Consider the following 22,002-nt stretch of genomic DNA (forward strand, 5'->3'; position numbering starts at 1 on the left):
AAGTACACAGAAGTGACTATGTCCTGCCTGATTGTTCTTCCACCAGACAATACAGCATCTATCTATATGAACATTATTAAGTGCCAAGATTCTCTTGTAAGACCTGCTAAATATGCTGCTATTAACTATTAATATTATTAAATAATAATAATAATAATAATAATAATAATAATAATAATAATAATAACATAAAAATAGAAATTTAATTGTTTGTTTCATTCATATGTTGTTTTTTAAAAGACACTTTTGTTCAGTCTCGTCAAGAGAGAGAGAGAGAGAGAGAGAGAGAGAGAGAGAGAGAGAGAGAGACCACCCTTCATCCATAGATGTCAGGCTGGGTTGCAATATTATATTTTATACAATATAAAAACTTAAACTACATAATAAACACAAGAACAAAAAAACACAAACCAATAACACCCTCCCACACAATATTTTTTTTAAAGATGTATAGCATGGTAATCAGTCAAAGGCATTCCACAATTTGGGAGCCACTGCAGAAAAGGCCCTTCTCATGTTGCCGGCCTCTGATCTCTCATGGGGAAGAGTTTTGCCGTGACATTTCCAGATGGGCTTGTGCAAGGCAGAAGAGTAACGCAGGAGGTCATTTCTACTCCCTGCTATTTATCTGAACTAGTACATTCTCCTAGGATGCCTGCCCATGCCTTACCCACATTCAAAACATACATTTCTGTGGTCCATTTGTACAGATTGAAATACTGTAGATTCTCTTCCATACATACAAAAAGAAGGAAGTTTCTTTTCTAAGGATGAAAACCAGACATCTCTGTACATATGAGGATCTGTGAATGAACTAAATAAATAACCGCTATGAAGTGTCTGAAATAAGTGTGCCAAGAATTCTTAAGAACAGTAACTGCAGAGAGTGATTGTAACTATGTACTCACATAAAACAGCATAAAACTCATCTTCTCTTGTAGTCACTTCTTATATTTCTTATTAAAATCCCTCCCCCCACTGCCAACATCCATGCAGCATGCAGGATGTTTCCCAAATGTTGTTGTTAATCCCATACATTGTAACTGTAGATGATCTCATTAATCACTAATCTTCTTTCTGAATAAAGTTAATCTCTTTAAGTCAATGATATTTTGCTTCACAGGTTAATTATGTGTTACAAAAAGTGCTTCTTTTTAACCATTTTAAATAGGAGACCTTTCAGTTTCTCTAGATGCCTTATTGTGTTTATCTTAGGTTTTTATATATATATAAAAATGACTGCCCCAATTCGTCTTTCTGTACATTATTTCGTATGTTACAATGTTGTCCTTTATAACTGGGCTTCCGACTGTTCTCACTGTCCATTTATGCAACCTGAGAATTACACAACCACAAAAATGAAAGGACAGTATAGCCTGCAGTTCATCATGTCACACAGAATCAGTGGGAACTTCCAAGGTGAACTGTGTTAAAGATGCTTGCAGGCCATTTGGTTACATGTGTTCAGATGGCTTGAGATAAAAGGCAGAAAAACAAAAGCAATCCCCCAAGATCTTGACTTTTGCTTTCCCTCAAGTTTACAACTAGACATGGGGAGAAGGGTATCCTTCATGATTCCAACCAAGGTCTTCTCAGCTGTACACAACAGAATTAATAATAATAATAATAATAATAATAATATAGGATACCTAACAACAACCTACCGGTAACCCTTATCACTCCAATGGCCACATTGACTACTGGCTAATCTTCCAAATAATGCCAGTGATGTGCATTTTAAAGTGAAAATGACAGAGCCATAGTTTGCGGAAAGACACACGGGAAGACATAATGGTGACCACTCTTTCCTCTGCGAATCCATGCCAATCAGTAGAGTGGAGGGAGGAGTGAAGATCAACTTCTGCAGAGCAGAGAGATATATTTTCCTTCCTATTACACACTGGCCTGGATGGAAAGGTTCCTCGATGGGGAGAAAGATATCCCTGTCCAGTGCTTTCCTTCAAAAATGTTTCTCCTTCCCCTTGAATGCCACCACGCATGGAGCTTTGGAGACAGAAGGGGCAGCATAAATTTTACTGGGGGCTTGCAAGAAATTAAAAGCATTTTGTTGGGCCTGATCAACATACTCTTCCACACCCTTGAAAAAAGCAATAGTTCCTGACTTGCAGCAGCTTTTCCTTTCTCTTCTCATACTGCACAAAACATATTTTCTTTCTTCTAACAATCCAATTCATAAAAGTTCATTATTTCATTGTTACTGCTACTGATTAAAGTATTCTGTTGAATAATCATAATCATCAAACCCATTGAACCTGAATAGTAACACTTGCTGCAAGTGGTTGTGAAGCTGAGAGATTATTTATCTTTACTGTACAGAATATGTGATCTTCATATTCTGTACAGTAAAGATAAATAATCTCTCAGCTTCACAACCACTTGCACCAAGTGTTTCTATTCAGGTTCAATGGGTTTGATGATTATGATTATTCAACGAAAATTTGATATTTCTGTTGCAAAGGCAGCTTACTAACTTATTGATAAGATTTATTATGCATTTTCAAAATTATTCTTAAATATATTTACCTTAATAAACTTAACATGCTTGCTCTTATATACAGTTTCTATAGTAAAGTTTTCTATCACACTGGATGATTCCCCCCCCACCCCCCACCCCAGTAAAATATGGTGTGGGCGCACAAACTTCATTGGAAAGGCATGCAAGCAAATGCTTTTGAAGCAGCCTAAACTCTCAGCCTGCTTCCCGTGCTAACTTTTTCCATATCAAAGTGAAAGTGGAGAGAGTCTCTGGGAAAACAGTCCCCCATCCCATTTTAGCAAATGGTACTATGTCAATTTTTTCCTGAGTGGTTCAGTCTCTTCCTTATTATTATTTCAAAGCTATGTAATGAATAAGGAGCTCTCTATATGACTTCTACATCCTACCAAAACTGTTTATATGCATAAGGACTTCAATTACATGTCAAAATACGCTGTCACTTTTTGTACCAAATCTCAGGCACGACTGTAGGAACTGTATAACTACTCGTTTCATTTCATGCATAATTTATGCTGATTTTCTTTTCTTGCAAGCTGTGGAGAACTAGTCCAATGCCAGGTAGGGGTTAATTTTTTCTGACAGTTAGAACCCTCAGGGGCGGGCTTAGCCTGGGTATAAAACACCCCTCCCAGTGGACAGTAAGGCAGTTGTAGTTCGAGTTGAAGTATGGGCAGGAGGAGTTAGAGTTTAAGTGCGGGGGAGTTGAAGTGTGAGTCAAGAGATAGAGCTGGGAGTTTAGAGTCTTAGGTGGATGTTAGCAGAGAGGATAAAGAGATTGTGAAACGCATTGTTATTGCTATTTAGTTAACATTTAGAGGTATTAGGCCGGTAACATTTAGAGGTATTAGGCCGGTATAGGACAACTGTTATAAGCTTATTGAACAACCGTTATTTTATCAGCAACCACAAGCTTTGTACGCAATAAACATCTTTTTAGTTCACAATATCCTCGTCTGTGGTGAATGAAGTAAGCAGGATCCAGCTAGTAGTCTGAAGGGCTGCTGCTGGGAACTGTTTGTCGTTGGTGCAGCACTCATAGACCGTAAAACGTCCGGGGGTGGGCTGTACAGGGCGAAGGGCCCGCGACATTAAAGTGGTGGCAGCGTCGGGATACGAAAGATTGTCATAAAGTGGTGGTCACATTGAGATCAAAGATAGATCTAAAGTGTTGGCAAGAAGTGCCAAGGTACAAGAAGGATTTAAGGGTGACGCATTGTGTGAAGTGTGAGGCTTAAAGAGGATTTAAGCAAACTTCAGTGAGACTCTACAATCTAGTCAGGAAGGGGATCGCATACACCTGGAAAGGGAGAAGGGGAATTCAGAGAGGAATTACCTGGCCCTAGGGTGTGGTGTGATAGCGCCTAAGACTGTGAGATTGTGAGAGAGTTACAAAGATACTTTGCGTTTGAAACTATTTCAGGCAGAAAGGTTTATAGTGAGAGGTCGGAAAAGTACGCTGGACGAAGTGCACTGAGGTAACTTTAGGCGTGACTTTGGACCTAAACTGTGGAAACTAAGCCTGGAGAAATAGTTTAACTGAAACATCCTTGATTTAAGTACAGAAATAATACCACCAAATAAATAGAAAATGCCACCTAGAAAGACTAAAACAGCTCTTAGGGACTCACAAGTAGAAAGCTCTGAAGAAGAAAATGGGGTTTCCCAGATTGAGGAAACCAGTACTGAAACAGTTAACAAAAATCCTACTGAGGGGACGAGTTTTAAAGCCTCAGAGGAATTTGAGAAATGGAAACTAGAACAAGAATATAAACTGAAGGAATTAGAAATGAGATTGCAAGCTGAGGAAAGAGAGAAAAAATTACAAGCTGAAGCAAAAGAGAGAGAATTAAATATTGAGAGAGAAAGAGAAAGGGAGGCAATGGCACTGAAAGAGAGAGAATTAAAATTACAAGCTGAAGCAAAAGAGAGAGAATTAAAGTTACAAGCTGAGGCAAAAGAGAGAGAACTGAAAGAGAAAGAAATGACCTTAGCTATTGAGAGAGAAAGAGAACGGGAGGAAAGAGAATATTTACTAGAAATGAAAAGACTTGAATTATCAGCTGTAGATAATAGAAACAACAACAATAGTTCCACACAAAATCCTAGCAGGGTGGATTTAAAAAGATTCCCTGACTTCAAAGATAAAGACGATCCTGAAGCGTTTATCATTTCTTTTGAGAGGGCTTGCGAAGATTTTGAAGTAAAAGATGAGGAGAAAATGCAAATACTGAGAGCTCGTATTAGTGGAACATTAACAGAGATTTATTCTCAAATGCCATCTGATCAATCCAAAGATTTTGAAGCATTTAAACAGTTGGTTTATGTTAGATTCGGAATTACTGCAGAACAACTGAGACAAAAATTTAGAACAATAACAAAAGGGCGTGAGGAAACATTTGCTCAACTAGGAGCTAAAACTACAAATTATTTAAACAAGTGGCTAGAACAGGAGGGTGCTGATTCTGTGGCGAAAATAAAAGAGGTGTTCGCATTAGAACAATTTTATGACACGATTAATACCCATCTGAAGTATTTAATTAAAGAAAGACGACCTAAAACCATCCTGGAAGCTGCTAATCTGGCAGATGAAATAAATGAAATCCGAGAACACGCTTATGATGCCCCAAAATATAAGGACAAACAGTGGGAAACAAATAAGTTTAAGAGAATGCAACAGCCCACAAAGTTTACCACAGAAACTGCCAAGAAAATTTTTCCCGCCAATGCAAATGTTCCCCATAACACGCCTATGACAACGGGGGGGACTGAGGGAAAAGTAAATAAATATAGTGAGGGTAAAAGGCCTGAATTAATCTGCTGGCAATGTGGGAGAAAAGGCCATAGACAATTGGACTGTAGAACTGAACTCAGAACTAGGAGTGCAAATACTATCCCTCATAAGCAGACATATTGTGTCCAAACTGTGGAGACAGAGCCAACTGCCAACATGGTTGCCACGACAACCGAGGCCCAGTCAGAGGCTGATGAGTTACCAGAGGCCCAAGTTGTGAGGTGCTATATAATTCAACAAGATGACATGCTATTACACAAAACAGGAGAAGAAATCTGGGTGAATGGTAAACAATATAAAGGCTTAAAAGACACAGGGTCTCAGATTAGTATTGTACATCCTGATTTGTTAAAGCCAGAAGACTTTATTAAAGGCAAAACAATCAGTTTAAAAGGAATATCAAAACAGCCAGAAATCTTGCCAGTCGCATTAGTTAATCTGACATATAAACAATGGTCTGGAAAATGGCAAGTAGCAGTTTCACCAGAAATCCCAGCTCCAATGTTAATCGGGTGGGATCTCCTTGACCATGTACAGAGTGCATTTGTAATAACTAGGGCACAAAAACTGCGACAGTTACCTCAGGAGGAAAGGCCTGATACAATTGCTGAACTGACACAAGATACAAGTATAATGCCAGTTACAAATAGTCAAGCAGCTAGTTTTGCAGCCAAGCAGAAACTAGATACAGATTTACAGAAATATTTCCAAGCCACAGCCGTGAATACAGTATTAACCCCTGAAAGCCCGGAGCGGTTTATAGTCAACAATGGGTTGCTATACAGGGAGATTCTTTTAAAGCCTAATAGAGGGGGTAATGAGATCCACAGGCAACTGATAGTACCTACTGAATTCAGAACCAAGATAATACAACATGCACATGGCAGTATCTTTGGAGGTCACTTGGGAATCACCAGAACCAAACAAAGGGTGTCCCAAAATTTCTTTTGGCCTGGGATGGGCAAGCAAATAAAGTTATTTTGTCGAACGTGCCATACTTGCCAATTACAAGGACATGGGCAAGATAAAACAAAAGCACATGAGAGATCTTTTGAGCCAGGACAAGATATTTTATTAATCAGACCAGTAAACAGTGACAAGTTACAACTGACATGGGAAGGTCCTTGTAAGATCATTTCAAAAATGAATGATATAAACAATATAATTCAGCATGGTGAAGGGAGGCGGGTCATGCATGTGAATAGGATAAACCCAATCAAGTCCCTAAACCATGAACCCAATCTAGACTACAGTAGTCACGTTGTTGAAAAAGCCTGTGATATTGGTAAAGAAGTGTCTACCTGCAATATGACCAGTGACCTATCTGTGAGATCAGTTAGAACCACTAATCATAGTTACGATAAACCATTCATCAGTTGGAAAGATAGAAAGAAAGACGTACTGGAAGTTATAGCTGGCATGGGGGCCTATCGACTTTCTATGAAAGTGAAAGTGTTTCCTACACTAGAGATTGTGTGGTGGGAGGATGGGTACCCTGCTGCTCATGCAACACAAATAAATGTCCAAAATGAATGTGGTTACACAGCATTAACAGGGCTACCACGTCAAAGGCATACAAAAGTAGTCTTAAAATTGCTCGAAGTGGGAACTGATAAATCAATACAGACCAAAGATGAACTGACAACAAGGGAGATTGCTATGAGCAATAAGCAATCAGAGCTTTGTAGCTTACTTTCATTAAGTGAACACGCTTGTCTACAAAGCGCCAGCAAGCTGACTAAAAAAGAAGATATACATAAACTTCTAAAAATAGTTCCCAGTGCATTTAAAAGCCAGACAACCAGTGTTTATGCAGCTTATGATGACCTGAAGATGTGTGTACAAGTCTGCGAGCTTAAACATTTAACGGAGATCCTGAAGGAGGGAGAGGTTGAACTAAGAGAGCTTTTGACCCTGAGAAACAAGGACTCTACCCAGCTTGGGATCCACAATCGTTACAGACGCCTCGAGTGCAGAGATCGGAATGGGACGGTGGCATCTGGCCGAGGAAGACAGCTTACATCCCATCACGTATGGCAGAGAAAAGACTGGTGCCCCGAGAAAGATACTTCTTGCGACGGTTAAGGACGATAAGGAGCGTGAAAGGATCCTAAACATCATCGCAGACGCCTTATAATGAAGACCCAAAGACAAAGGTTAATGGACAGTTACGGTTTTTCTTGCAATAAAGACCTAATGCTGCATGAACTATTGTATATAATGTTCACAACCATATGTACTTTTACTGGAGATGTAACTGTTTATGCCATAGTTAGGTAATATAGGTAGAGGTATAAAATGTTTGTTTATGTAATGTCTATAGTGATGTTTAAAATGTTGTTTGTATCAGAGGGATACTTTGGCTAGTAACTCCTCTGATACAAACCTAAAAAGGAGGGAGGTATGTGGAGAACTAGTCCAATGCCAGGTAGGGGTTAATTTTTTCTGACAGTTAGAACCCTCAGGGGCGGGCTTAGCCTGGGTATAAAACACCCCTCCCAGTGGACAGTAAGGCAGTTGTAGTTCGAGTTGAAGTATGGGCAGGAGGAGTTAGAGTTTAAGTGCGGGGGAGTTGAAGTGTGAGTCAAGAGATAGAGCTGGGAGTTTAGAGTCTTAGGTGGATGTTAGCAGAGAGGATAAAGAGATTGTGAAACGCATTGTTATTGCTATTTAGTTAACATTTAGAGGTATTAGGCCGGTAACATTTAGAGGTATTAGGCCGGTATAGGACAACTGTTATAAGCTTATTGAACAACCGTTATTTTATCAGCAACCACAAGCTTTGTACGCAATAAACATCTTTTTAGTTCACAATATCCTCGTCTGTGGTGAATGAAGTAAGCAAGATCCAGCTAGTAGTCTGAAGGGCTGCTGCTGGGAACTGTTTGTCGTTGGTGCAGCACTCATAGACCGTAAAACGTCCGGGGGTGGGCTGCATTAACAAAAAGCCAACAGCTTTAAATCATACAACTTTTTTTTTTACTTGTGTTGCAAGAAAAGGAACAGAGACACATTTTTAGATAGGCCTATCATTTAACAATACTAACAAAACATTGTTTTGTTCCATGCCAGTAAAAATAAATAAAATAAAAATATCCATTGCTATGAATCTAAACTACTACAAAAATAGCGCAGCATATTCCAACCACTGCAGCCAGCTCCTAAGAACATAAGACAAACCCTACTCGATCACACAAAGACCCATCTAATCCAGGATCCCATTCTCACTGTGGCCACCAGATGCCTACAGGAAGTTTGCAACTGGTAATGGATACTCATCCAATGTCTATTGTACCTTTTGAATATAAAGGTTCATGGTCATCAGCTCATGTTCAGCCAAAGGCCATTTGAATCCTCCTCTCTCAGTACTATTATCTATTCATGGATATTATACCTGGCTGCAGAAGAGTAAGGTCCACTCCATCAGATTGAGGAGTTCAGTTGCCATTTGGTTCATCTTCTCCGAGCACATAGCAACCATTGCACCTGACCATTAATCCTTAATGTAATGTATCTGAATTTGCTGGGTTTTCTTGTTCCCACTCCATCCTTTCGTCCTTTTGAATTATGCTGAGTCATGGGACACAAACCAGAACAAACCATAGAACAACCAAAGGAAGACATAGTTGGCATGCAAGAGTGGGAATTCTCAGCACTCATCAGCTGGGAGTCAGATAGAGAGGTGCAACAAACAGTGATCCCATCTTTCACCAGATGATTGCTGCTGGCAATTACGCTTCCCATAGCCTGACAAACAGCTGTTTGGTAAGGAGGGGAGAGTGAGTTTGATGGGCAGGAAGGTGGATGGGTAAAGTTATTCATGCACACCTTCCTACCAATGTAAATTACGCTCCATGTACACCACCAAACAGCAATTTAGCAGGCTAATAGGGCACTGGGGAAGTCCTGGGTGGATTGTGAGTTGTCCACTTATGTTGTAAATGAACATAATCCCTGTAACTGTCTTTTCAGTATTTGCAAAGAATTTCCCTGAGCTGAATACCTTCACTTCCAGTAAGTGCTGCAGAATGGAGGGTACAATTGAAAATTCCAAATTATTTCCATGTCAGTTTGTGTCATATCATCTGTGCCATATCATCTGTGATGATATGCAGCAGCAGTGCTTTGCTATTTTATGAAACACTCGGCTTCTTCTTTGGTGTCCTATCTACTAAACAAAATTTCAACTGAACTATGTGCAGATTATGCACATAGATTATGCACACAGTTTCTGCAATGTGGACAGAGAAAACAATCCTATCACCATCAGCATTAAGTTTGATGCTATTAATTACAAGGTTCCATTTCCCTGTTCCAAAGTAAATTTGGGAGCCAGGCTCCTTCCTCCATCAGCAGTCACTTGGCAGTAGCCATCACATCAGGCTGCAGCAGAGGAAAGAGAAAGGATACTCTATTGGAGCCCCTAAAAAAACAGCAACTTTTGCTTCCTGTTCTCTGAATGTTTCCACCCGAGCTGCTCATTAGAAGAACTTGCAACTAAGAATGTGCACAGGAGTTTCCTTACATTCCTTCTCAATCCATTTTCCTTTTTGTGTCATGCCTTTTTAGATTAGAAGCCCAGTGTCAAGGGCTGCCTCTTTTTTGCCAACCATTTTGAGGACTTTTTCTGACTGAAGGCCAGAGGCCAGGATTAAAAAAAAAAATTTAAATAAAGTAAATAAACAAAATCCCATATCTACCCTTGCTGACCCTGATCAGTGAGTGAAAATGATTTGTGAGGAAGGTGATTATGAACTGAAAGACAACCAGAGAGGATGTTGAGCCCTGCCAGTCCTTTCTCTGCTCCACTTCACCGTCTGCCCAGGCTAGTTTTTATTTTATTTTCTAAAAAGATCATATAGCTCAACATAACATGGAATTTCAGCTAGTCTTTCCTCATTCATTTGTTCAAGCATTTTGTGAAGTAATGCAAACACCTGTAGTTTATGTATTTTCAATCTAGGGATCTGATCTGCTTTAAATCAAAATTTGATCTCTTCCTATGAGCGTCCAGTGCTAAAATAAAATATAATTAATTGCTTGCCCTCATATTTCAGGGGAACTGCAATTCTTGTGAAATAATATTTTAAAATTGTAAATTTATTTATAATGGCATTCATGAAAAAGCTTATAAGTGATCAATTATATTGTGATGGGGAAATCATGATGATTCAATTGTTAAATATGGCACACTAATGTAGACACCTTTGGAAGAAGCGCAATAGGATCAAGCTTTCTACTTCCAAAATGTGAGGTAACACACTGATCCTCATTAGGAAGAAGCAACACCCACACATCTGATAGCTGTTAACCTAGTGCAGCCTTGGCGGTATTAAAATGCCGCACCAACTCTTCATAATGACCTTTGTGAATAGTTTAATTAAAAATAATGACTGAAGAAGGCTGAACATCTTTAGCAAAAGGAGGCACACAAATAAAGCAGAACAGTGAACTACTGCTTTGCATTAAGATAACAAAATGAAGTATAACTGAGATCTGAGCTTCAGCTGTTTATTCTGTATCTAAACTAAGCAAAGATATTGGATCAGGTGGGGAAACTGTGGCCTTCAAGCTGTTATTCAACTACATCTCCCATCAATCTCTGACCATTGGCTATGCTGGCTGGGAATAATGGGAGGTGGAACCCAACAACAGCTGAAAGGCCACAAGAAAACCAACCGAAAATTATTGCCTTGCGGCAACGATGGCAGGAAGCGTGGTTTTGAATATCGCACAGAAATTTACTTCATGGACTTCAGAGTAAACATAACTACGTTTCTTTGAAACGCTGTTGGGACACTGTAACAATGTTTTGGACCGAGCATAATTGGAAAAAGGATAATTGGCTTTGGCCCCTGCGACTGTACTGTACGTGTCCAGCCCAATTTTGCTTTGTTTGCTCCTCAACTTTAAAAGTCTCCTTTCTTTCACTTCTCCCCTTTCTGTGTCGTCTTCAGCATTCTAGTAGAATTTAGGAGTTGTGAGAGGTCATGGAGAATTAGACCGATGCTTTCAAGCAGTCTCTAGAGGACATTTACTCACACCACACACACAAACCTTCCAACACTTTATTTGCTGGTTGCTAAGTTACCTCCAGGTATTGCTCAGGTTCATGGGGTGTGACAGCCTCAGCTGATGCCTTAAAATTAGGTGCACAGAAATTAAAACCAACCAACCCACAACTGCAAAGTCTTCGTTATCCTGAACTTTCAACTTTGTAGAAATAAATCTAATTTCTTGCAATGGGAACTGAATGGCGATGTCACTGAAGTGGAGGTATGTATGCTGGTCCACCCATGTGATGTGCACTTAGACGGATAGTGACCCTATGGGAACCCTGACTATCCCTGCCATCAATGGCAGAGAAGCAGAGAGAGCATGCTTAGGACAGTACATGACCTTGAGCTCCATGGGGGATACATGGAATAGAAATGTAATACAGGCATCACCCCTTTAGGTGCATCCAAGTCTCTGAAAAAATAATAAATAAATAGGCTGGCTTTCCCTCCTTCCTGGAAATTGCTCAGAGCTGCTGGCCAGTCAAGGGAAGGGCTACAGCACTTTCAAAATTTCCAAGTAGCTGGAGGCCCCCCCCCCCAAGCACAGAGGGAGAGGTGCCTCAGCTTGGCTTCTGACCACCTGCTTGTTCACTCGTCTGCCTTCCAGCCAGGGCAGCACATTCGCCCTCCTGAGATTGTCCATCTGTCTCTGCCTGGCTCCTCATCTGGGCAGCACTCCATGCCCATCTGTGGCACGTTGCAGCCAGTGTGCTTTGGGGTGTAGCCTGCACACACGCAGAGCACCCCGATCCCCCGCTTGGGAATGAGGCGCACTCTCTCTCTCTCTCTCTCTCTCTCTCTCCCTGACTTTGCTCATGTTTGGGCTTGGGGGGAAAGTGAAGGGGGTAGAAGGTCAACCTGCCTAGCCCAACCTCATCCCCCTGACACTTGCCTGGTCCACCTCACTCCCTCTGCCCCCCACCACTGTCTCTCTGCAAACTGGGGGAGAGTCGCCAACTTCCATGTCTTCTTACTCTGAAGTCATGTTGCGCACTCTCTCTATCTCTCTCCTCCTCACATTCCCTCATTATAAAGTGGGTTGCTCCCCACTTTATGCAATTGCACTTATGTATGCAGGGGCCTGGAATGTAAGCCCTGTGTATGTGGGGGGGAGCCTGCAATGATAACAATAAGTGAAGTATACAAATGGAGCAGGTGCTATCTCATTTCATGCACAAACAGCACAACCCTTATGGAAGCATTGTTGCTGTTATTCATGGTTGCTCCTACACTGCTCGGTTAATGCATCCAATGACCATGACTAAGGGCAGTGCATGGCTACTTCATACCATTCCAGTGACAGACATCCTTATTAGGGAGAAAGTCCGGGTTTACATGAGCACTTTAGTCCATAGCTGTCAATTTTTCCCTTTTCTTGCGAGGAATCCTATTTGGAATAAGGGAATTTCCCTTTAAAAAGGGGGAAAGTTGACAGCTATGCTTTAGTCCTACCTTTCAGACTTTTCTCTCTTTTTCCCCACTCCTGGTTTTTAAAAGTCTTGGCACATGCTAGGCGTCATAAAATTCTAATGTGTACCATAATCACCAATGAGGAGTGGGAGGTCAGAAGACGATTGGAAAAAAATCATTGACAGGTTGAGGGGAAAGTGTTTGCCAGAATTCATGCTAATAAATGCCATGCTTCTTCACTGAGTACTCTTATGGGGAATGTATAACCACAACAAACACATCCTGTTTATTATATTGTTTTCTGCATGGTGTTATACAACTAATCTCTCATGCAGAAACATGAGCAACACTGTCAAAAGTGTTATAATAAAACACTGCTAAAAATCAAGTGGGTTTAGGAAAATTCAGACAAGCTAGTAACACAATCCTCAAAACCAAAATGTGTTGATATTGCAAACACTCATGAGCATAGACAATAACAATAAAGAAAAATATTGGTAGTTACGCAATATAAGTAATACAATGTAATACCTCTGTGTAACTAATTTCCTTTCTAAACATAATGGGTGGGATTCACCTAACGAGCTCCACCAGCAGAAGCCCTGTGAAGAACAGTCACCCTCTCCTCCCCCACATGCCCCCTGCCCACACAGAGAGGGAGGAGAGGAGGAATAGTTCTGTCTAGCAAGCTGAAATGCTTGCACACACTGAAAATTCATCATTACGCAACAGTCAATTCCACCCAGTGTATTCTCTTGGATGCATAACCATCCCTTGCACCATTGTCCACAGTAAAGTAAATCATTTAATAAACCAGTAGAACGTGTTACTGCTTGTTACATGTTAAGGTGGAAACAGCAAATGAGGAAACAAGGATAACACAAGATTCATAAGAACATAAGAAAAGTCTGCTGGATCAGGCCAGTGAACCGTCTAGTCCAGAATCCTCACAGAGCTTAAATCACTGGCAAATTGTTGCTAGATAGTATGCATAGGGAGGAGGCCTGCTTGATTGCCCCACTTTGCAGAAGAGAACTAGAGTTGATGCAGCTTTGGTCCCTTTATAATATTCCATAAAACATTCAAGATCTACCCATATAATTTTACAGACTGTCTATCTAGTGTATCCTCCAGTCTTTACTCTATACAGTGGTACCTCTGGTTAAGTACATAATTCGTTCCGGAGGTCCGTTCTTAACCTGAAACTGTTCTTAACCTGAAGCACTACTTTAGCTAATGGGGCCTCCCGCTGCCGCTGCGCCGCAGGAGCACGGTTTCTGTTCTTACCCTGAGGCAAAGTTCTTAACCTGAAGCGTTATTTCTGGGTTAGCGGAGTATGTAACCTGAAGCGTATGTAACCCGAGGTACCACTGTATACTGGAATTATTGCATTAGAGATGCAGTTGTGGACATCATAAACATTTTAGCATGCAGAGCTTAGAATGTCTGTAAGCTGCACCTTTGGGTTTTGTAAACTCCACAGCAGCAATTAGAGTTTACATATGCTGCAAACTGCATACAGATTTCTAAAACTGTTTGAAGAAAATTCATTAGGGGCTGCAGAAAGGAGAACGTTCATCTGCTGCTGATATGTGTTGTGCTGGAAAATAAGGAAAGAGGAAGGTATGGGAGGCTGGTCCACTTTGGATCACTGCTAGCAGTTGACCCAGGAAGACCATGGAATTATGGAGTTCAACATTTGGTGAAGCTTAAAGAACAAAAATTGTGTTTTCTACCAGATGTAGTGTTTCTAAGGTTCCACACAAATGTTGAAACACAAAATATGTCAGCTAATTAAATATATGCTCCTCTGTGTGGTAAACGAGTACAGCATAAACAGTACATTCTGCAGGTAGTCATGAATCATGTGCTACCATCACATCACTATAGTTGCCATTATCCATTACTTTGTTTAATTTCTTTATAATTTCATTTTCAGTACACAGATACACCTAGACTGGTTAAGCCAGATAAATTCCAGAAGCCTAAAAGTTTTCTCTGCATTATCACATCTGGAGACCATCAACAGATTGGGCTGCAATTCCCAGTAACAGCAACTCTATGGCCCACACTCACCAGTCCTGTAAAAGAGGCTCCTCATGAGGCCGGAGGAACATCACCTGGCTGTGAGGCGTGAAGGCTGATCCCCACAAGGCCCTTTCCACCTGGGCTAAGGGGGTGAGGCCCACACTCACCCAGCCCTAGAGAGAGGCTCCTCATGAGGCTGGAGGAACATCGCCCGGCTAATGTTTTATTGATTTATTATGCTGTACAGTGCTTTGAGGGGACCCAGGTGGCGCTGTGGGTTAAACTACAGAGTCTAGGGCTTGCCGATCAGAAGGTCGATGGTTCGAATCCCTGCAACAGGGTGAGCTCCCGTTGTTCGGTCCCAGCTCCTGCCCACCTAGCAGTTCGAAAGCATGTCAAAGTGCAAGTAGATAAATAGGGACCGCTCTGGCGGAAACGTAAACAGTGTTTCCGTGCGCTGCTCTGGTTCGCCAGAAAACGGCTTTGTCATGCTGGACACATGACCCAGCTCCCTTGGCCTATGGAGCGAGATGAGCGCTACAACCCCAGAGTCAGACACAACTGGACCTAATGGTCAGGGGTGCCTTTACCTTTACCTTTACCTTTACACTGCTTTGAGGCTTTTATCTGTAGAAATTGGACCCCATTTATACCAATATATTGACCCAGTTTGCCAAACCATGGCTTAGTATGAATGAGAAGCTTTGTAGATTTCCAGAGATAAGATAGCAGCTGCTTTACTCCTTCTGCCCTCTTGTCACTACTCCACAACTGTGAGGGAAGGCATGGCTTAACATTACATTGTCCAAAACCAGGCTCCTGGTTTATCTCACTCCAGACCAACCATGGTCCATCTGTATTAATTTACAAAGCCCTGTACCTTAGGAACCACCAAAACCCTTATATCCCAGCTCAGTCATCAAGATATGTCATTGGCTAGCTCTGGAGTTGGAAAGGCTCATCAGGCAACAAGAACCCAAGTCTTTAGCGTCATTGGCCTAGTCTTGTGAAATACTCTGTCACTAGAGATTCAGCTGGTGCCTTCTGTTTCAGCTTTTAACACCACCTGCTGAAAGCACTTCCGTGCCACCAGTCCTATGGATAAAATTATGCAATCCTCTTCTCATAATAGTTAGTTGATGGGTCTTGACTTTAAGCATTTACATTGTTTTTATTATATGTTGATATTGTTGTAAATTGCTTTGATATTTTTATGACACAGTGGTACACAAGTATTTTTAATGAATAAATAATACATAAATTTCATTTTGAAAAGTACTTCAATTTCACATAAAATTAAGATGTGCCCATGCCCATGCATTTTAATGGAAGCAGCTCATTTACAGTAGTTGCTATTTCACCTAGGATGTTGCTGCATTCTTGTGTCAAGTGATAAGTGTTCCCAAATGTGTATTTACAGGTATAACATGAATTGGGGGCAACACTTGCAGGGGAGAATCACCAGGTGGGAGGAAGAGGTGCATAACCCTCCAGCACCCACTGATTCTTCTCTGCAAAAGTCCCATCCCTGAGACCATTTCCCCCCTAGCTGTGCTTATTTCTAGTCTCAGATACTGCCAGGAAGGATTAAGCACTCTTAATTGAACCTGAAGTTCTTCTCTGCCAGTGTCACCTAAATATCAATATAATACTAACATTTTGAGAAGCTCCATTATTTCCTGGTAACGTATTTTTTTGTTCTCATATATTATGTCAATGGAAATTTTGAAGTTATTGCTTCCTATATGAAACTGCAACATAAAATTTGTTAGTACTGCTTCCTACACAGTATGGAAAAACTGCAATCGTAAACACCACACTTACCTGGGAGTAAACCCTATTTAATTTGATAGGACTTACATCTGAGTAGACATAGTTTGGATTGAGCTACCAAGTTCAGGGACCTCTCTCAGTCACCAAGTCATAATGCACAACATTGTTCTAGTCAAGCATGCATTCCCAAAGATGAAAGAAAAACAAAACTGCTCTTGGACAAAAGGGCTTAGCCTTAAAAGGATAGGAAAACAAACTTACGACAGCAGCTTTTTTTTTTTAAGTGATTTAAGAGCAGCATTAAGGTTTTGGCATAAAATTACATTTCAAAGCATAATTTGTAACTTTGAGGCTCCTTTTATTTATTTAAGCAACCAAAACAAGGAAGGGCATGATTGACACAGGCAAAGTTAAACATTGTTCCATAGATTTCAACAGGTGAGTAAGCATGTGCTTAAATTTCTGTCTTCAATCCGGGCTGGACGATTTTACTACATTATACTACACAATACAGTGGAACCTCATGTTACGTGCAAACGCTTTGGGTTACGAGCTCCGCTAACCCGGAAGTAGATGCTCCCAGTTGCGAACTTTGCCCCGGGATGCAAGCGGAAGTTGCGCACCGGCAGCACGGCAACAGTGGGAGGCGCCAATAGCGAAAGTGCACTTCATGTTATGAGCTGTTTCGGCTTAAGAACGGACCTCCAGAACGAATTAAGTTCGTAACCGGATGTACCACTGTATTGTAATAATAGGTCCATTTTTTTCACACCAAACCAGAAATCTAGAGACTTGTAGGAGATGCACTGAACCCTGTAAAAACTCTACAATCCAACCCCTAGACAAGCAGCCTTAAATATCTGACCAGAAAGTGTATCAATTTGCCTGGTGAACCCAATTTGCCTAGGTTGTTTACTGGTGCAAAAAAACCCCCTGCAAACATGAACAAAAATCTGCCAAATTAAATCCTTTGATAATGACAGATAAAACATGTATAAATGCAGTGCCAACAACTGCACCACCAGCTGTTTTTCAAAGGTGTTGAAAACACAACGAGAAAACTCAGCCAGTTCTCAGAAGCCTGTCATATTCTCTGAAATTGAATTGTTATACAGGAAACAGATAGATTATTAAACCTATCTTGGGCCCTTGAGACTGTAAAGCTCTTCAGTTCCTCCTTTCAGAACATCTGACAGTGCTGTAGCAACATGATAAAACTTCTTACATCATGTAATGATGTAAACTAAGGATAAGAACAATATTTTGCAGTTAAGTGATACTTATAATGCATGAAGCTATCAAGGTACTTTATAATCAGCAATCTTAGTATTAAAAACACTGCACTAAGTGATACTTTTTCACTTCTCTGATCTCTTAAAATGAATGATCCATATGTAGTAATGACAACAGGTCTCCACATTTCAAGTTTTCAAATACAGGTCTTCAAACTTCTAGTTTTTTGACAGCCTAAAACAACAGCCACTACCTTCTTATGTTGTGTACTCCAAAGATGACAACAGGATTCCACATGTAACCAAATAGTTAAAGAGATGATAGGGCTGCCATATGTCTGGATTTTCGCAGACGTTACCAGGATTTCAAACGTGGAATTGACGTCCGGGGGGGGGGGGGATTTCTGAAAGGCGGCACTTTGTCCTGGATCTTAGCCAAGTCAATCACATTATTTTGGCATTTTTGGAAGGAAAGAAAAAAGTTTGGGGTGTCCTGGTTTTTACTTTTTGAAATATGGCAACCCTAGGGTATGATCAAAGTATTAAGTCCACTTTCCAGTTTAGAATTTCACAGAAACTGTGAATCACCCCCAGATCTGAATACATAATACAAACGTGATTAAAATATACATCTAGATAATATGCACAGTGAAATTTCCTAAGTAGTTCTGCAATGTGTGTGCCTTTCACTCAGCTGAATATGCACAATATAGCAGTGTTCTAAACTGTTATATTGGGAAGCAACATCCTCAGGTTGTGCCTGTATCAACAAAAATATGCACTGGATTCTGCCCAGTGTAGTCCAATCCATTCATTCAATATGTACTCTAGTCCTGCACCCAATCTGCAGATAAGTGTGTTCACAACCTCTGTATAGCAGCACGGCACCCACACCACCACATGGTTTCTCACTCAAAAGTGAAAGAGACTAGATCTGCAACACTCCCACTTCAGCTGCATAGTTCAAAGCAATGCACTGTAATCAGGGTGGGTTACCTGTAGCCTTTCTGGCCAGGAGTGGGCAGATATGGATCTACTGCAAGATCTCTGGGTAATTTGAAATAGACAAGGAGTTCTTAGTTGTAGTTATTTAAGAACAGCAGTAACAAGACGTGTTTCCCCTCCCGCCCTAAATTATAGCATTGAAATGAAGAATCCTTGAAGGTAACAAGGAGTGGACTATGAGCTCCGGGCTCAGAACAAGTCCTGGGCTCAGAATTATTTACATCGAAGTGTGTGTCTTTTGCACTAGGCTCTGGCTCATAAATCTCAGGGTTTGAGCAATGAACAAAGAAGATCGCTCAGGTATGAATTCTGCCCAGCCTTGCACCAGGTGTTGTTGGACTCCAGTTCCATCAGCCTCAGCCATCAGGACCAATGGTCAAGGATAATAGGAGATTGAGGCCAATAATCACCTGGAATGCCACAGATTTCCCAACCCTGAATTGGTGTAAGTGCAGATACACCACAGTCTTACCGATATAGTTAAAAATGAATTCTAGTAGTACCATACTGGGTATGAAAACAACATGCAATGCGTGGAAATCCTTTATAAGAGTACCATTGCCTCCTCTAGCCACTATGGAATGTTCCATGTAATATAGTGATAGTCCCTCTGGAAGCAGCTAAGAGGGAAAACATATATATATGAATGAAACAGCTGTACAACATACCTTCCATGACATATACCAGTGAACCGACATCTCCCTCTTTGATAATGCAACTGTCCTTGCCATATTCCACTGGATACATACAATCCACAATCTCCTGGATCTGTGACAGTTCTAGATTCTTCATGAAGTCATTGTCAAGAATAGCTTCCTTTATTAGATCCTTTGACCTATGGAGAGAAAGGAAAGATATGTCAAAATGTGCTAATCAACACCCAAAAGCAGCTTGTGCGAATGTCATTGTCTGATGTGAAATACGGTACCTTTTTAAAAAAAACAAAACAAAAACTTCTTACTTTTCAGTTTTGGAAAATACTTATAACAAACAATTCACAACAAACAAACACACACACACACACACACACACACACACACCATTCCATGCATATACAATACAACTCATTCATAAAATCTAAATCTAGAAGCAGGGGAGTGGGAGTGGGAAGTGGGGTGCTGAACACCTGTATGTTCAGAATTTGTTTTTAAGATTGACCTTTCCTGTTTATGAACCACAAGAGGAAGATAGTTATGCAAATACTGTCACTACTTGGTCTATGCTTAGCGCCCATTGAAACAACATACATAATCTGGGGACTTGTTAATTGTTCTCTCTTAGTCAAAAATACAAAAAACAAAACAAAAACTGCAATCATGTTGTGGGAATAAAGCAGTCTAAAATTCAGACATCACCACAAGAAAAACTATATTGTTATGAACAATAACTTCATGTACTAACTCCCACCAACCTTACCTCATCAGTTCCCCCAGCATCAAATATCAAAAATTATAGAGGTACCTCAGTTATATAAAAACTTATTTAAAGGTTTGAGGTTGTCTGGTTTTAATGAAAGAAATATAGAGCAACCACATATCTTTTTGTAATTATATTTTCCAATAACCGTTATAAGGACCATGTTCTTCCCAGTGGTACTTGTAATAGTTCTGTAGTTTTTGAATAACCTTTTCAAAAATCCCCATAGTTTAGTATCTCAACAATGCAGGTAGGACCAATCCCTTTGTTTTTTCATAATGTTTTACAAAGCTTTTTAATGAAGCATCAGCATAAGACTTGAAGAATTATCTACTACTATGAATCACTCAAGCACAAATGTTAACTGTGCTCTAGTCATCATAATTTACATATTGAATTTCCCCCAGTATGTCTATCAAATCTATCTTTATCCATCTGATAATACAGTGAACAACATAAAGATTACAGACAATAATTGTCTAAAAGCTTCTTAAGGGATTTTGTGCAAATGAGCATCTGAAAATTATAAATGTGAACAAACTGGGGCTTAAAGAACATAATTCATAAATGGTAACATTCAAAAGATAAACATCATACATCCACGTGTATTTGTGAGATTCTTGGTTAATTTTGTTTGCCAAAACCTGCCTTTAGTTATTATTTAAATATCTGCCAAATAAATATTTTATGGTCTCAAGGTAAAAGGTAAAGGTAAAGGGACCCTGGCCGTTAGGTCCAGTCACAGACGACTCTGGGGTTGCGGCGCTCATCTCGCTTTATTGGCCGGGGGAGCCGGTGTACAGCTTCCAGGTGGCCAGCATGACTAAGTCAATTCTGGCGAACCAGAGCAGCGCACGGAAACGCCGTTTACCTTCCCGCCGGAGCAGTACCTATTTATCTACTAGCACTTTGAGGTACTTTCGAATTGCTAGGTTGGCAGGAGCAGGGACTGAGCAACGGGGGCTCACCCCGTCACGGGGATTTGAACCACCAACTTTCTGATCGGCAAGCCCTAGGCTCTGTGGTTTAAACCACAGCGCTACCCACATTCCCTGGTCTCAAGGTAGCTTCAACATTAAGGGAGAGCATGTGGGTGACTGTGGGTGCATGCAAATAGGACTTCACATACAATGTGTGGAGCATTAATGTCTGCTGTTTCCTAGATTCTCCAGCCAACCAGGGGAGAGAAGGTTGGATGGTTTAAATTGCTTAGAAAACTATGTATTGAAGTTTGTTCCCTCCCCCCTCTCAGTTTTTTAAAAAAACTTATACAGGTACAGGGGTAGGAAACTTGTGGCCCTCCTGGTGTTGCTGTGTAGTGTTAAGAATTTGGGACTCTTCTAACCCCTGGATCCAGCAAAGATTAACATATAAACCAGGCTATCCTCCTGTGTTGAGGTGATAGCCTGAGTGAGGTCCTGCTTTTCCCATATCCTTGGATTCCAAAAGAAATCAGGTCTCTCTCTCTCTCTCTCTCTCTCTCTGCCTTTCTAGCCTGCTGCTTTTGCTTCTGGCTTCTAGCTCACATCACTCAACTCTCCAAAAATCTGGCCTTTTGTCTTTTTTAACAAACAGACAGTTGAGGGAAGGAGACCCATTCGTTTTTTCCTCTGGCACAGAGCCACTCCCTTTGTTACCATAATGACCCATACTTATTTAGTGGGCCATTACAAGGCTGGCCTGGCTATTCCAGCAATTAAATCCATGCTGCATCCAGGAATTAGAAGCGGGGCTCAAGCCTACAGCCTACCCTCCCCCCCCAAAAAAACT

General features: G+C 40.7%; 1 protein-coding gene across 6 annotated transcripts in view; it reads right to left on the minus strand.

Moving 5' to 3' along the window:
• The window catches only part of PRKG1 (protein kinase cGMP-dependent 1), a 580,751-nt gene that overhangs the window by 440,000 nt on the left and 118,749 nt on the right, over window positions 1–22,002 (minus strand). For all 6 annotated transcript variants that reach the window (XM_033149161.1, XM_033149165.1, XM_033149166.1 and 3 more), the window contains one exon: window positions 19,485–19,651. In XM_033149161.1, coding sequence (XP_033005052.1) covers window positions 19,485–19,651 — 167 coding nt within the window. The remainder of the gene's footprint in view (window positions 1–19,484; window positions 19,652–22,002) is intronic.

This window comes from Lacerta agilis, chromosome 5, assembly GCF_009819535.1.
Source record: "Lacerta agilis isolate rLacAgi1 chromosome 5, rLacAgi1.pri, whole genome shotgun sequence".
Taxonomy (NCBI): Eukaryota; Metazoa; Chordata; class Lepidosauria; order Squamata; family Lacertidae; genus Lacerta; species Lacerta agilis.